This window comes from Macaca mulatta, chromosome 12, assembly GCF_049350105.2.
Source record: "Macaca mulatta isolate MMU2019108-1 chromosome 12, T2T-MMU8v2.0, whole genome shotgun sequence".
In the NCBI taxonomy this organism is placed as follows: Eukaryota; Metazoa; Chordata; class Mammalia; order Primates; family Cercopithecidae; genus Macaca; species Macaca mulatta.
Genome location: NC_133417.1, coordinates 97,107,262 through 97,124,712, shown reverse-complemented (window position 1 = coordinate 97,124,712; position 17,451 = coordinate 97,107,262). Strand labels below are relative to the sequence as shown.

Below are 17,451 nucleotides of genomic sequence, written 5' to 3'. Positions count from 1 at the left end.
CTCACATATAATTTAAATCATCTCTAGATTACTTGGAATACTTAATACAACATAAATGCTGTGTAAAAATTTGTTATACTATATTTTTATTTTTTATTATTTGTATTTCTGCATTGTTATTTTGTATTTTTTTCTGAATATTTTGATTCAAGATTGGCTGGATTTGTGAATGAGGAACGAGCAGATATGGAAAGATGACTTCATTTCGCTGAATTTCAATTTTAATTGCATTTTTAACAAAGTGAATTACAATGCTTACCCATGTTTGAACATTAGAGTGCACTGTTTTCAGAAATGGTATGACAGGTTAAGAATATTATAAGTCACAAGAAGCATGATAGTGAGAACTGGATTCATCATCATATAGGACTAGCAAGAAGAACAGGGTGGTGTTAAATACATTTTAATGGAAGGGCAGAATATTAGGGATAATGTTCTTTCAGTAGCTCCACCTCCCTCACCCCTCAAATTTCCCTCAATCATTTGCCAAAACCTAAGTTTCTATAAAATAATGGGAAATAATTATCTTACTTTGCAACTCAAAATAAAAGAGCTTAAAATATAAATGCGTGATTAAGATAATACTTTAAGATAAATGAATTTTATTCTTAATCAGTGTATGGATGCAAATAAGCACTGATCTTTCCTGTTACTGGTAATATAGAAAGAAGAGAAGGAAGTAGCAGTCCAATTTAACACACATTTACTGAGAGTGTAACGTGTACTAAATCAGTGGTTTTCAAGCTTTTGTTACTGTGACCTTTAGTAAGAATTGCAATTTATATTGCAACCCTGTATGTAAGTACATATGTATAACTAAAGCAGTGTTATAAAATAAAACATGTACTTGCTAAATAAGATGCAGTCTAGTATTTACTAGACTAGTATAGTGTGTTTCATGTTTACAAAAATGCAAGTCATGATGCATTAATTTCACTACCTGCTAAAACGTTGTGAACTGTGGTTTGAAAAACACAGTGCTATTCTTTCTACTCAAAATGTGGTCTGTGGACCAACAGCAGCAGCATCTGGGGACTTTAAGAAATACAGAACCTGAGACCATACCTTGCACCTAATGAATCAGAATCTGCATTTTAACTAAACTTCCAGGTGCTTCCTGTGTGCTTTAAAGCATAAGAAGCCCTGTGCTAGATGATGCCTGAGGAGGGTGCTCTGGACAGATGAAGCCTTCTTGGTATTGTTTAAGGCAGAGATTCTTCCTCGGAGATAGTCTGTATTCAGAACAGGCATATTCAAGCGCCCAGCTAAGTCCAATTCAGTATCACCAAGGATATCTCAGGGCATTTTTATTTAAAAAAAAAAAAGAAAAAAAAAACATATTAACAAACAAGATCCACGAAAGCCTCTGAATCAGATCCTGTTTAAGAACCACTGGTATAAAAAGTGAAATGAAAGTTGAGCACTGATTAAGTCCTTTTTTACTATTATACAAAGGCGCAAACCTATGTTTCCAGTAATGTGGAAAGATTTTATTTTATATTTCTTTGTGGGTGACTTCATAGAAAGGCACTTTATTCACACAATACTTATTGATGGGGGTATTCCCACTGCTTCTTTTGAATGTACTTCTCCTTATCGGAGAATTTCCAAACATCTCCATTTTACCAATAATTGCCCTTTTATAGAAATGTAATGTGACTTCTGGTAGAAATATTATTATTAGTCCTGCTGAGATAGCAAAATTTATCCCTGGATGACCTCCAGTCGATCCCTTACCAAAGATCTCAACTCGTGAAGAAAATGGGGCTGTCTCTAAGTGGCCATCACCGTTCATTAAGGTCCTTGCCATTGTGTTCGTATCTTTCCTGAGTAATGGGAAGTTTTAGTCTGGAAGTTGCTAATCTTGCTAACACTAAAAGGCTTTCTCCCATTAGCAGCTTCTGTGTTGCATTAATAATAAGAAAGTAATACAGAGACCGACCTCAGCTGTTCAGTCTCCCCTGAGATGAGGCCCCAGCTTCCCTCTTATCCCGGTGGTCCACTCTAATGGTCTTGCCTATATTAAAGTAGTAGAGTGGATAATAAGATAAGTGCTGTTTATTTTATCAGAGTCTAAAATTCCTTCTTCCTGTTGGGGAGGACACGTTTTTTTTCTTAAGACATCCAAATTGAAAACTATACCATCAATACTTTTGCAATTGAAATTGACCTATTTACTTCATACTGTTTTAAAAATGTAAGTGTTGACTATCAAGCACAGGAAAAAAAATGTTTTAGAAAAAATAAATCCCTCCACCTTTCTTGGAAGAGTTACAAAACAGATAACTCTCCTAGGGATGTCTTCTTGTCCTTTTTTGAGTAATAATAAGAAAGTAATACAGAGATTACTCATTACTCATCTGAACAGCAGGAGATTAAAGAAAACTAAAGATCTTTGATTTTATAAGTATTAAAAACTCTTGTTAATAACCAAAGAAGAAATGAAGAGAAAATAACATATTAAAACAAAGTAAGTAAGACTTTAACCCTCTAACAAGGAATCACTGTGATTAGCTCTATGCAATACTTATGTGAGATTCAATAAATGACAGTAAAAAACAACTAAAAGCTATTTTATAAAAACTTATAATCAACATATTTTTTCTTGTAAGTACTTAACTGTTTGAGGGAAAAAATGTGGGCATATCTAATAAATCAGGGATGCTCATCTAAATTTTTAAAAATTATACATGAAAACTTTCTTTGGACCAAAAGTTTCGTAATCTGGAAATAAGAAAATTCTAAATACGTTTCAGTAAAATAGACAGTAGATCTTTCCCCCAGAGAGGTGAAAATTTAACACCCTGTTAACTAAATAACTCTTTCATATGGTCTATTTATTAGGGAAATAATTTTGATGAATACAATAAACTCACGTTTGTTGTTTTATTTAGTGTGCAAAATGCGAACGTGTTCACCACATACCAATGGGAAGCATATTATTGTTAGAGTTGTCTTTAAATTGGAGGAAGAAAAGAGTTGCTTATGACATTCTTATGAAGCTTCAATAGCAGACAGGTCCATTGGGAAAGTAACAACTTTAATACAGAATTGTCCTGGGGTTGTAGATATAATGCACAATTATCTGAATTCGTTTTACTTTTTTCTGTCCTACAGTCCATGAAGGCTCTGGAGAAACTAGTCAAAAGGAGACATCCACCTGTGATATTTGCCAGTTTGGTGCAGAATGTGATGAAGATGCCGAGGACGTCTGGTAATATGCTGTTTTTATTCTTTTAGACAAAATAATGACAGTGATTAATTTCTTTTTAACGCCATCAACCATTCTGCAACAGAAGACATTGTCTGCATTTTTAATTTCTTATTCAGTTCCCAAGTGAAAAAAAAAAAAAAATGAGGGCTGTAATAACAGCAAGGAATTTCTGGAACTGGATTAAGAGGTGGGCCAGCCAAGCAGCTATCCATGGCATTACTTGATAAGGTACACTAAAATATCATTGAATCCTCCCAAAACTGTCAATGTTAGGCTATAGAGGGGAAAAAAGTCTTACTAGAATGTCTTTGAAAAGGTATCATCAGGGCTGGGTGTGATGGCTCAAGTCTGTACTCCCAGCACTTTGGGAGGCCAAGGCAGAAGGATCGCTTGAGGCCAGGAGTTTGAGATCAGCCTGGGCACAAAGCGAGACCCATATCTCTACAAAAAAAAAAAAAAAAAATTAATGAGCTGGGTAGGGTCGCACTAGCCTGTAGTCCCAGCTACTCAGAAGGCTGAGGTGGGAGGATCACTTGAGCACAGGAGGTTGAGGCTACAGTTAGCTGTGATCATGCCATTGCATTCCAGCCTGGGCCACAGAGTGAGACTTTATCTCAAGATATTTAAAAGGCATCATCAGGAAGCAATAGATGATCAGAGTTAGTTTGTTTGGGTTTCTATAACAAAATACCATAAACTGGGTAGCTTATAAACAAAAGAAATTTATTTCTCACCATTCTGAAGGCTGAGAAGTCCAAGATCAAGGCAGATTTAATGTCCGATAAGAGCTCACTTTCTCTTAAAATAACCTTCTTCTTACTGAAGCTTCACATGGCAAAAAGGGCAAGGGAGGTCTCTGGAGCCTGTTTTATAAGGGCACTAGTCCCATTCATGAAGGCTCCACCCCCATAACCTAATCGCCTCCCAAAGGTCCTACCTCCCAATACTATCATCTTGGAGGTTAGGATTTCACCGTATGAATCTGGGGAGGGGGACACCAACATTCAGATCATACCAGTTGCTAATCTGACTTCTAAGATGATGGAGTAACTGCTCTTATAAAGATATGTTCATCAAATAATGAATCATACTTATTATTTTGAAAGGGTGCCAACATTTTAGTCTTCTACTGTATTGGTCCCACCTTAAGCACATTGAAAAGTGAATAACTCAAACTTCTGAGGGGTTCTTTGTACCATGATAGTGAAAAGAAGCAGCCTCTTTTTTATTCCTTTCTTCTCTCTTCTGCTCCTCCCCTCCTCCTCTTCCTCTTCTTCTTCCACTTTCCTTCTTCTCCTCCTCCTCCTTTCCCTCCCTGTCTTCCTCCTCCTCCTCTTCTTTTCCTTCTCCTTTGTCTTCATCTTCCTATTATTATTACTATTATTTCTCTTTTTCCTTTTTACATATACCTCACCCTTTTCAGGAAAACATCTGGCTGCTCTTTATTTTCTTCAGTATGCAGACTGTGCTTGCCTAGAGCAGTTAACCATCATTTTGATCAAACTTTTATGAGTAGGGGGAAAATTCATCTAAGGAAAATGAAGAAAAAAAATTAAGACAAGATTATTTGGCAGTAGTAAAACAGTCTGCACTTAAAATATTTTTCAAGTGAAGATTCTATCTGAGTAAACGGTGGTTCTTAGGGTAAACTACATACTTACAAGTAAACACTGCCTTTGAATAGCCAAGTGAAATAAACATCTATTACTAAAATCAAACAGCAGAAGAGTTTTCATACCTGTCAAACACTTCTAGCCAGTGGGCAGCTGGGAGCCAAGTGAGAGAGTCTGTGCACTGGTTTGACCATCTTGAGGTAAACGAATGTATGTTTTTTATTGAGACAGAGTCTCACGGTCTCTTTTTTTTTTTTTTTTGAGACGGAGTCTCACTCTGTCACCCAGGCTAGAGTGCAGTGGCGCGATCTCAACTCACTGCAAGTTCCACCTCCCGGGTTGGAGAGATTCTCCTGTCTCAGCTTCCCAAGTAGCTAGGATTACAGGCGTGCACCACCATGCCCGGCTAATTTTTGTATTTTTAGTAGAGACAGGGTTTCATCATGTTGCTCAGGCTGGTCTCAAACCCCTGACCTCAGGTGATTTGCCCACCTCGGCCTCCCAAAGTGCTGGGATTACAGGTGTGAGTCACCATGCCCTGCCAACAAATGTTATGTTTTTTAAAAAACATCCTAGGTACCTTTATGGCTGATAAATTTGTGGTTCTCAAAACTGAGAGATTCCCAGAGGTACTATGAGAATTTTTTAAAACATACCAGTTATTTAGTTCTGCCCCAAAATTAATGAATCAGAATTTCACAGAAGTGGGGCTTAAAATTTTAGTTTTCTAAAGGCCCCCGGGTGATTATGGAAATACTACTCTAAAATAAATTACTAATTCAAAGACTCTTTCTCCTTCCTAAATGCTTTAGGGCTCTTCTGTAGTCATAAGATCAAGACACACAAATAGGAAATGTATCCTTAAAATATTTTGTTTCTAACGTTTGTTGGTGACTGCATCTGTGTTTCAGCATCATTTTTTCAAACTGTCTTCTTGTAAATTATTTCACTTAAAAAAAAGTACATGAGTCTCTATCTTTTTTTAAGAATTTTAATTTTCTTAGTTCCTTATCTTTTTAATGATCATTCTTTAAGTGGTATAGTTCCACTTTCCAAGTACAGATATTTAAGACATGAACTTGTAAGAGCAGCTAAAAATTATTGGTTGCTTACAATGGGTTTTATCCATTTGTACCATTTGTATACTTTTTTTTTGTTCTCAGCTATCTTCAAAATAGCCATAGGAGGTAGATTCCATTATTATTTTACTTTAAAAAGAGAAAACTGAGTTTTAAAGTGATAAAGTGGCAGGACCAAGATGAAGACAGGAGGTGAAAGTAACTGAAGGGTGTTAGCATAACAATTCAACCAAAGATGCAATGGAAACAATATGTCTTTGCTGTCATGTCTAGACAATGAGATGGCCAGATTGCAGGCAGCATGTTTGCACTGACTCTCCAAGGCCTGCAAGGTTAGAGCTGGTCTAGGTAGATATTTGCAGCTGGAAGTGGGAAAACATCCAAGCAAGCAAGGGGTTAATCCTGGTATTCTTGCAGAAGTTCAGATCCATGGTATGAAGGCAGTATGAAGAGATACGGGCAAGGGTAGTGACACCAGAAAGGCTTAGCAGTTGTCTACAGGACCCAGCCATAGCAACTGTAATTCAGAAAATAAGTTCAGTTACAAATGGGACAAGGAGAAGGACAAAGCAGAACCTTAGTCATGGAGAAATTGGTGTCAATCAGAAAAACTCATCAAGAACTGAAATAGGAGAGCCTGGATAGATACTGGAACTGATATACAAAGTCAAGCCTTGGTTACAAGTGGCTGGGAGAAGCATAGCCTACATCTGAGAAATAAATTACAAGGTCAGAATGAAACCAGCAGCAACGCTGTCTGAATGCTAAATCAGTTAGCTTTTGGCTACGATATCTTGTATACTCCCAGCATAGGGACAAGATTAGCTCCAAAATGCAGAATAAGCCTGAACCTCCAGATGGGGGCTAAGTGGCCACGGCTGTGAAGATTAGAGGGCTGTAGGGGCAGGGAGCCAAGAAGATCATTAGACTTCCAAGGCAAGAACGAAAGTTATTAGTGTTTAAATAAAATGTATTTAAAATGTTCAATGTAAGCAATAAGGAATTGTGCTGAAATGACAAGTGCATTGATTTCCATTTACATACCTTGTATGTTAACATACCTTTGTATGTTAATATATTGTATTAGTCATGGCCATGAAGGGCAGATTGGAAACAGCTGAAGGACACAGGAATAAAGCAATGAGTGAAATTAAATAGGCATAGAATGAAAGGCTGTAAAGTAAGATAGGAAGCAATAGCGAAGCGATCTGACTGTAGTACCAGGCAACAGAACCTTCACTATATCAAGGGAGTGTTGATACACTATTGATTTTGGATGACACCATGGCCACGTTTTCTCAAACATAAAATACTACATATGCTGTGTGGCAACAAAGAGTACAACTTATTGTTTCAGTTTTTTCCTTTAACACTAACTAAACTATAATTTTATGTGTACAGATTTCCTTAATCCTGCACTATGAAGTAATAACAAGATGTGAATAACTGCTGACATGAAATAATGTTCTTACTATATCCACAATACTGAAACAAAGGTGAAAAATTAATTCCCAATCTTTCTTTAACCCTGGCCTAATAAGTTAATATTTTGCATTTTGCCACAGGGTTAAATCTAGTTATTCAAACATTCTTAAATACTTTCAAGATGAAGATAAATCTTTATTAGAATGAAAACGTGAGTACACGGTTAACTGATCATGTTTTCATAGTTAGATGAGTTTTTGAGTTCAGAAGAAAGTCACACTGGAGATGGGAACTTAAAAAAGTAATAAATAGGGGAAGGAGAAGGAGAATAAAATAAGAGGAGAAAAAGTAATAATCAGATGGCATTGACAAACTATGATACTAATGACATAACATTTTAATGCTTTTATTTTGAGAAAACAGATGGCTTGTAATCTCATATAAGACCCTAGTTTATGTTCTGTGATTTCATTTCAAGGTTTTTCTCTTGCATTTTTCTTATATGGAGAATATCAAGGCTGTAAAAAATCAGAAAATTTTAGGTTCTCTCAATAGGAAAGGAAGACCATGGCTACAAAATATTTTTTTTCAGTTATAGGTATTAACTTAAATGTAGGAAAGGATTGAGCTTCCAAAAGAGTGTTAAAATTCAACAGGATAAGTTATTCACGCGCCAGTACATCCATTCTCATAATAGAGGTATCTTTCATTAAGGAAGGACTTCAAAAGTAGCTGAAACACCTGTGTGAAGGGATGTGTGTGCCTGTTTATGGGAAGGGGTTAAGAGAAGAAGAAAGGGCTTAAAAGATCATTTCTCTTTATATCTAGACTGAAAACAGTCAAAACTAATACATTTATACATAAAAGAGACTCTCAAATACACCCTGCCAAATATAATTTATAAAGAAGAAGAATGGCTTATAAATAAGTCAAATATAATAAAATTGACTCATTGCAAAGTAATAAAGCTCCATCTGATAGCACTGGGAATACCAACTTATGATTTCAGCAAATATTTCTGATTTCACTTTAGAAACAGCTTTATATTCCCTTAATTATCTTACCTGATAAATTATCTCAGTAAGTCCAAAGTAGGTCAGTGGAAACTCTTTTCTCTGGGAACTATTCCTTAGAAGTAATTAGCCTGGAAGTTTCTGTTGGTTCTGTCAGTCACAAGTAGTTCAGAGCCCTGGGGTTGATACTTGATTTAATATACATATACATACAAAAGCATTGATAGCTGGGTCTGACCACAGGAATAGCTAGGTATGAAATTGGCTGCATGCCTAATATTTCCAGGAAGAGAGCACAGGTGTAAGAGCAGATATAGCCAGATGACAAATGACATAAAGGGACAACTTAAATTATTAGGTATATTTGCTTTATATGTATTCTTCATAGCTCTTTATTCCTGTTTTAACTTTGCTTTTGTAGTATTCTCCACATGCCACTCAGGCTCCATTAGCGATATCATATTGGCTTAAATGCTATTAACTCCTTAGTAGTCATTCATTTTGTCTTTGAAAGCATTAATAATATTTTCCAGTTTTAGTGTATAATATCCTTGGTGTTTGAGTGCAATGGTAAGAAAGGAAAGAAGCAAAGTTGTTGCAATAAAATGAGTTCCAAAGAGGAATGAATGAATGTCTATTATTTTCTCTATTTCATGGATGTTTCATAATTGAAACAGGGTGTGGGATCTGGCATTTCTTTTCTGGGTGTCTCTTACAAAGACAGTTTAGTGTGAAGTCTTTAACATCTTGCTCCTTTGATCTGAGAAGGCTCCTTGTCACTAGGAAGACTGTGTGTTGTTGGCAACCTGCCCACATTTAATGCATTTTGGATTGTGGAGGCTCATGAATATTTGAAGTGGGGCAATGGCCATGGATGATCCTTGGCACTAGATTTCATCATAGGTATAAGTAAATTAGACATTAGGTCTTGCTGACTTTAGTACCTTTGGGTTGTGAGTTTGATAGGGAAAATTAAGACACCTCTGAGGAAAATACAGAAAGTGGTTTTATTTAAAACCACTCCTGGTTGACAGTTGAACAAAAAGATTGTGTTTAAAGTAGAAACTGCAATCTTTGTATTGCTTTTCTACTAAGCAAAAAGAGCAGACTTGGATATGGTATATTTAAAGAGGATGCTGATTAGTCACAAAATTAGCCACCTAAGAGTTCATTCAGTTTCTCCCTAGGGTGTTTCCCTTTTATTAATTTCCTTTGCTCTCTGGCCCCAGAAGTGTAACTGGTAGCCAACATTAGGTCTGGTTTCTAATATGAGTTTACTCATGGAGACAATGAAAAAAAACAGAAAAAAGATGATAGATCTGGTCTAGAAAATCTAAGGTTTTTGTTGACTGTATACATGGCTTTTTGAGAAAACATTTTAGTTCCAAGATTCCTGGAGTTGAGGTATGACCTCCCTCCATTTACCTCTTATCCCCACCTTGAAGACAGTAGCTGTCACCTCTGAAAGTTACAGTAGTGTTTTCTGTTGGAGTCAATGAGTGGGAACTGAAGAGTAGATACCTCTAGTTCTTTTAATGATTCCATTTGCCCAAAAAATGTTTTGGATGGGGACATATACAGCTCCTGACTTAGGGAAGCACACATCTTTCCACTCTCACAATTTCAAAGGGAAAATATTGATAGTTTTTAGCAAAGGTGATTCCAAATCTAAAAGTTGGGGTTTGCTTTTATTATTTATTTCTTTTCTGTATTTCTTCACCTATCCTGATCAAGAAAATAAACAACGCATATTTTTCTAAATTTCAAACAATATAATAAAATTTAGAAGTTAAAGACTAGTAATTCTGACATGGTCTGTACGTTGGTCTATACAGGGCATTAAACAATGCCCAGTGTCAACAAATGCCATATTCGCAATCCAGATTTCTCTCTGCAGTAGCTGCGAGTAATCCTACCTGCAAACTGAAGTTAAAAGCTTCAAATGTTACTCAGGAAGACAAATGAATAACAATGACTCTTCTAATATGCAACAGTCAAATAATAACCACCACCAACAACTAGCCACCCCTCCAGAAAAAGAAGAGTCATGCTTTATGAAAGTAAAAACTAAAAAAACATTGAAAAATAAAAATAAACAATAGTCTTTAAAACCTTGGATCTTCTGTGAGGCTAGCCTACTTTTAAAAAAAAATGGGTTTTCACATAAATTCTAGAGAATCTTTTAAATTTTTTCTCGTTATCTATACCTTAACTGTACTAGCTATCACAGTGATTAGTGAAACTTAATTAGGTTATGACAACTACAAACCGAGATCTGGTGTAGAGTACCAAGAAAGATGGGGATAAAGAATTCTGAACTTCGATGTGTTTTATTTGTTTTTACAGTATTTATTAGGCCATGCAGTTTAAATCATATAACTTCTATTTTATATCAAAAATCATAAATTACTGCATGGCAATAGAACAAAGGAAACAAAACTCCTAAGTACAGATTGTATTTCTACCACTAACTTAACAGTTTTCATTACTTGTTTCTCTTTTTACTTGCTTTTTTTGTTTGTTTGTTTGAGATGGAGTCTCGCCCTGTGGTCCAGGCTGGAGTGCAGTGGCGCCATTTCGGCTCACTGCAAGCTCTGCCTTCCGGGTTCATGCCATTCTCCTGCCTCAGCCTCCTGAGTAGCTGGGACTACAGGCGCCTGCTACCACACCCGGCTAATTTTTTGTATTTTTAATAGAGACGGGGTTTCACCATGTTAGCCGGGATGGTCTCGATCTCCTGACCTCATGATCCGCCCACCTTGGCCTCCCAAAGTGCTGGGATTACAGGCTTGAGCCACCGCAGTTGACCTTTACTTGCTTTATAAATCTTTGCTTGCTTTTTAAATCTTGTTGTAGGCCACACCCTGTTAATGGTAGGTTGCCTAACTTTTGGTGCTCACTCATTAAATTCACTCTCTATTTCTTCTTGAGTTTTCATGTCTCAGTTTCTAGCATATTCTGAGTCAGCGATTCCTGTCTCCACACTCAGGAAATACCTGCTCCATGTTCCGATGTCCCAGTGTAACATCCCAGTCTCAGAAATAATAATAGGAATCTCACTGTAGTTATCAAAGTGTGACAAACGTTTCCAAAGCGTATCAGACACCATCCTAAATGTCTAGATTTATGGAGCCATTTAATCCTCACCACAGTCTTATGAATTTAATACACTAGTAATTCTCATGTTACAAAACAGAAAACTGAGGCACAGACAGGTTAATCAAACTTCCCAAAGCCAAACAGCAAGTGAGAAAGCCATGATTTGTGCCAGCCAGGCAGACTCCATGCTCTTAACTACCACTCAAAGTCTTCTCTTATAAATTATGTGTGTATATAAGTGTATATTGTGAATATGACACACACACACACACACACACACACACATAGACCAAATGTATCACTTAAAGTAAAGTGGCAGTTTGGGATGAAATTCACCACTAACACACCTACATTGTGTATGATGCCCTTGAAGTTCTTTTTCACTCGGTATATAAAATATATTTCTTTGTAGTTCCCTTCAAGGCTGTGTGGTTTTCATTAGTTTGTTTTTCACAGAGGTATTGAATTGTTATGTATGGAGCATATTCTTATCATGGTTATGCATGCGTCCAATCAGATGAGAATGTTACTAGCCTTAAGGTTTCATAGAAGAGACATACCTTCACCAAAACCTGAGGTTTATTTAGCTGCTTCAATTCAATTTGCCTGTTTTGCAGTTGCAATGGCAATCCTGACTGTGAACCAAAGCTTATTACAAATGTCTGTTTCTGCTGTAAGAATAGAAATTCCTGGAGATGAGAAATAGAAAAAGAGGGAAGAGTCACCAAATTAAATAAAAATAAATATGACAGTGGGTTTTAATCTCTATCTTAGGAGCAATACCCTGCTGTATCTTTTAATTTAGCACTTAAAATATGATGTGAAGCTTCTTATATTCCAATATAACATATATTTTTGATGGTTATATTAAAATGGGTTTTACATTTTTTCTAAATATAAATACACACATTGCATCATAGTGAGTTTAAAAAAAAATAGAAATACAAAAACCTTAGGAAAATGTCATCCCTTTCTAAGATAATCATTGTGAAATTTGGAGATATATTTTCCGTGTGTGTGTGTGTGTGTGTGTGTGTGTGTGTGTGTTTTATGAGAATCTGATAATATTTTACATATTAACAAAACCACTTATCTTGATCATTTTTAATCTTGAGGGTGAGTTATTTAGTGATTGTTAGGAATGCCAAACCAATTTAAGAATAATGTATTTATATTGGAAAGCAATTTCTGTATCCCAAGCTCTGATAATTCTTTCAAAATTTTCAGCACTTCTAAAAAAAATTCATTTGAGGGTACTGTCCTAACATTTGTGATCTAAAAAATTACCAAACCCTATATCCCCTCTAAGCCTGTGTTAAACATTTTTCGTGTTTAACTCCAAGAGACTAGACAGTATGTGAACTGAAAACATTTTCACTGTCTGTATCCAGAGTGTTCATAATAAATAGCTTTCTGAGGCATAAGCATTGTTTGCTGAGAAGCTGTCCTCCCAAAGGTGTATTAAATCGGGTAGAAACTGTTGCTGGTCTTCTGTGGTTTACTTCCAAATAGTAATATATTGTATGTGTTGGCTCATCTAAACTACAAATCAGTGAACCATCCTCAGCAGCCGACATCAGTCTCTTCTAGACACATTTCCCTACAAACAGGGCATATAATATCTAATAAGTGATTGAACAAATTGTAAAATTATATGCAACACCCAATCAAAAAATCAATACTGCTGAAAGTCTAAACACTTATTAGAGAAAAAAGCCAATAAATAATGAAAACCCATATCTGATTTTCTAGCCCGCCTAATGTAAAGTAAAATTAATCAAGAGTGGGTCCATTCATCCTTTTTTCACTAAGCTATGAATGGAACATAAGAAATCAGGACAATGCATTTGGGACAGATGATCTTCTGAAGATTGTTTACCACAGCTCTTTCTTATTTATTGCAGCCTTTCAAAGTCTTTGACATAGTAGTTCACTGTATTCTCTGAGCTCATCCTGAAATGAGCTTTCTACAATCAAAATTATATTATCCATGGTAATAAATGTAATGGTAGGTTCTAGCTAGCCATAAGGGCTTATAATAAGCAGATATTAGGAGATGTTTATCTGGGAGAAGTGCACAACAGTTTGGAAAAAGGCAAAAATAAGAAATAAAATAAAATATTAGCTTCACATTAGCAAAAATTAGTGATGCATTTCTGTAATAAACATAGGTATCTGCAGGCCAGGCACAGTGGCTTACGCCTGTAATCCCAGCACTTTAGGGGAGGCTGAAGCAGGCAGATTGCTTGAGTTCAGGAGTTCATGACCACCCTGGGCAACACAGTGAAACCCTGTCTCTACTAAAATACAAAAAATTAGCTGTGCATGGCAGCATGCGCCTGTAGTCCCAGCTACTCGGGAGACTGAAGCAGGAGAATTGCCTAAACCTGGGAGGCAGAGGTTGCAGTGAGCCAAGATCACACCACTGTACTCCAGCCTGGGTGACAGAGCAAGACTCCGTCTAAAAAAAAAAAGGAATAAACAGGTATCTGCATAAATTTGAAACTTTAGGACATTCAAATATAACATCGAATTATCAATAATGGTGAAAAATGAAAATGATATATTTGATTACAGTATGCAACTTAATTTTAATTGAATATTATTTCTTTTCCCTAGAAAGTATGTTGATTTTTGGAAAAAGAAAATACGACAGAACTGCTTGCATTACAGCTACACTGAATGGTCAGACTTGGGGGGAAGAAAGAAAAGAAACAGAAGAAGCCCTGCATTGATCAATATATTGGTATATTAATCAGGGTTCTTCAGAGAAACAAAGGAATAGGAAGCAAAAATTTTTCTAGTGAATCACTACAGATAATAGTGGAAGGTGACAGTTCCATTTCCACCCCTTGATTTCTGGACCAATGAATTTTGGTTATGGGAGACAGAGTATCACATATTAAATGCTGATGCAGAGCACATACAGCCTTCTGGAGAACCTTGCCCCAGTCCTAGAAAGGATGGCCACCTAGCTGGTGTTACAACTGTGATTTCTTTCTTTTTTTTCTTTGAGACAGTGTCTCACTCTGTCACCCAGGTTGGAGTGCAGTGGCACGATCTTGGCTCACTGCAACCTCCACCTCCTGGGTTCAAGCAATTCTCCGGTCTCAGCCTCCCAAGTAGCTGGGACTACAGGTGCACACCACACGCCCAGCTAATTTTTGTATTTTTAGTAGAGACAGGGTTTCACTATATTAGGTTGGTCTTGAACTCCTGACCTCAGTTGATCCACCTACCTCAGCCTCCCAAAGTGCTGGAATTACAACTGTGATTTCAAAAAACCATTCCACCACTCTATCAAGCCAGCAGCTATAGGATGGCAGGAAACATGGTGAGGCCAGGGAATTCCATGAGCGTATCCCCATTGCCATGCTTCTTTTGTGGTGACGTGAGTTCCTTAGTCAGAAGCAACGCTGTGTGGAATACCAAGCTGGTGTATAAAGCATTCTATAAGTCCATGGATGGTAGTTTTGGGATAAGCATTGTGTGCAGGAAGAAAAATTTATATCCAATGTAAGTACCTATTTCAGTAAGGACAAACTGCTGTTTCTTCCATGATGGAAACAGTGCAATATAATCAACCTGCCACCCAGGAGCTGGCTGGCCACCATGAGGATTGGTGCCATATCAGGGACTTGGTGTTGGTTTCTGCTTCTAGCAGATTAAGAACTCAGTGGTGACTGTAGCCAGGCTGGTCTTGGTGAGTAAGAGTCTATGTTGCTGAGCCTATGCATAACCCCCATTTATTGCCACAATGGCCACTTTGTTCATGAGCCCATTGGGCAATGAACAGGGTTGACTGGAGAAAGAAGCTGAGTGATAGCTACAGAATGGGTCATTCTATCCAGTTTATTATTACAGTCTTCCTTTGCTGAGGTTTCCCTTTTGTGAATATCTACATGGGACAAGTATCTTCATGGTTTTTTGCCCATTGAGAGAGGTCTATCCACACACTTCTTCCTCAAATTTTCTTCTCACCAATATTCCAATCAAGTCCTTGACCATCTACCTAACCATTGGCCACAGTCCATGAATCAGTGTACAGTCACATGTCCTGCCTTTTCTCCTAAGCAAAGTGAACAATCAGGCGCACTGCTTGAAGTTCTGCCCACTGGAAGGATTTTTCTTTGCCATTGTCCTTGAGGAATGTTTCAGAGAAGGTCTGTAGTGCTGCAGCTGCCCACTCTCAGGTGGTAGCTGCAATATCATGCAGAATCTTCTGTAAATCAGGCCTCTTGTTTCCTCTATCAACTGATCACAAGGAGCTCCCACATGAGGCCACAGAAGCAGGCGGGAAAGAGAAGGTCCTGTAATAGGAGTGGGTGCCGTGACATTTAGGCCCCTCTTTTCATGTAACTTACTTGTGCCAAGGGCCTGATTTGACCTAATCTCATGCAAAGCACTTCCATTTGATGATGGAGTGCTGCTGTGCATGCCCAACTTCATGGCTTTGCAAGTAAGACAACACTCAGTTCATGGTGGGAAGCTCAGGTCGAATAGTAACTTGGTAGTGCATAGTTAAGTACTAAGTCTCTGCTAAGGCCCAGTAGCAAACTAAGAACTGTTTCTCAAAAGGAGAGTAGTTATCCACAGAAAATATCAGGGCTTTGTTCAAAAATCCTAAGGATCCACACTGTGATTCACCAATAGGGACCCATCAAAGGCTCCAGACAGCATCCCTGTCTACCACTGACACTTCAGGCACCATTGGATGTACTAAATCATAAGGCCCTAGTGACAGAGCAGCTTGCACAGCAGCCTAGACCTGTTGCAGAGTCTCTTCTTGTTCTGGGCCCCACTGAAAACTAGCAGCTTTTAGTTTACTCAGTAAATGGACCAGAGTAACAGCCTCAGATAAGGAATATGTTGCCTCCAAAATCCAAAGAGGCCCACTAGGCATTGTTCCTTGTTTATGGTTGAAGACGAGGCAAATGCATCAACTTATCCTTTACTTTAGAAGGGATATCTCACATGCTCCACATACTGACCCCTAGAAATTTCACTGAATTTTCTTGAAAATTCACTCTCTGACATGCAAATGTCTTACCAATAACTATAGAGTAGTTGCTGCTTCTTGCTCACTACGTCCCATCAGCATAATGTCACCAGTGTGATAGACCAGTGTGATATCCTTTGTAAGGGAAAGGTGATAAAGATTCCTGCAAACTAAATTATGACATAGTGGTAGAGAATTAACATGCCCCTGATGCAGCACAGTGAAGCTATAGTGCCGACCTTGCTAGCTAAAAGCAAACTGATTCTGGTTGTTCTTCTTGAGAGGTATGGAGAAAAAGGCATTTGCTAGATCAATAGCTGCATACCAGGTACCAGGGGATGTATGAATTTGCTCAAGCAATGAAACCACATCCAGTACAGCAGCTGCAGTTGGAGTCATCACCTGGTTAAGCTTATAATAATCAACTGTCATTCTCCAAGATTCGTCTGACTCCCACACAGGCAAGTTGAGTGAGAACATAAGTATCACCCCATCCCTGAGTCTTTCAAGTCCTTGATGGTGCAGTCTTTCCCGGAAAGTAGTATTTTTTTGTGTTTAATATTTTTCAAGGTAAAGGCAGTTTTAGCAGCTTCCACTTATCTTTTCCTACCACCCTAGCCTTCATTCCACATGTCATGGAACCAGTGTGGGGTTTCTGCCAGCTGCTGAGAATGTCTACTCCAATTATACATTCCAGATCTGAGGAAAGAAACACAGTGTGGGTTCAGCAACCCACTGGATCCACTGTGAGATGGAACTGAGCTAAAACTTCACTGATCACCTGACCTCCATAATCCTGTACTCTGACTGTGGACCACAGTGATGTTTTGGGTCTTTTGTAATTAGTGTCAGTACAGAACCAGTGTCCATTTGTCTGTGAAAGGTCTCATTCCCAATACACAGTTATTCTGGCAAACAGCTGAAGGTCCTTTTGAGGAAGGCTAGGAGAAAGATTAACAGTATACATTTTTGGCACCGTACCAGGGCCCTTTCTCAAGGGGACCTGACC

General features: G+C 37.7%; 1 protein-coding gene across 1 annotated transcript in view; it reads left to right on the top strand.

Annotated features, from left to right (window-relative positions):
- TMEFF2 (transmembrane protein with EGF like and two follistatin like domains 2) overlaps window positions 1-17,451 on the top strand; it is a 248,149-nt gene that overhangs the window by 128,918 nt on the left and 101,780 nt on the right. Inside the window, exon 5 of the mRNA XM_001084859.4 lies at window positions 3,118-3,214. Within this exon, the coding sequence (XP_001084859.2) occupies window positions 3,118-3,214 (97 nt within the window). The remainder of the gene's footprint in view (window positions 1-3,117; window positions 3,215-17,451) is intronic.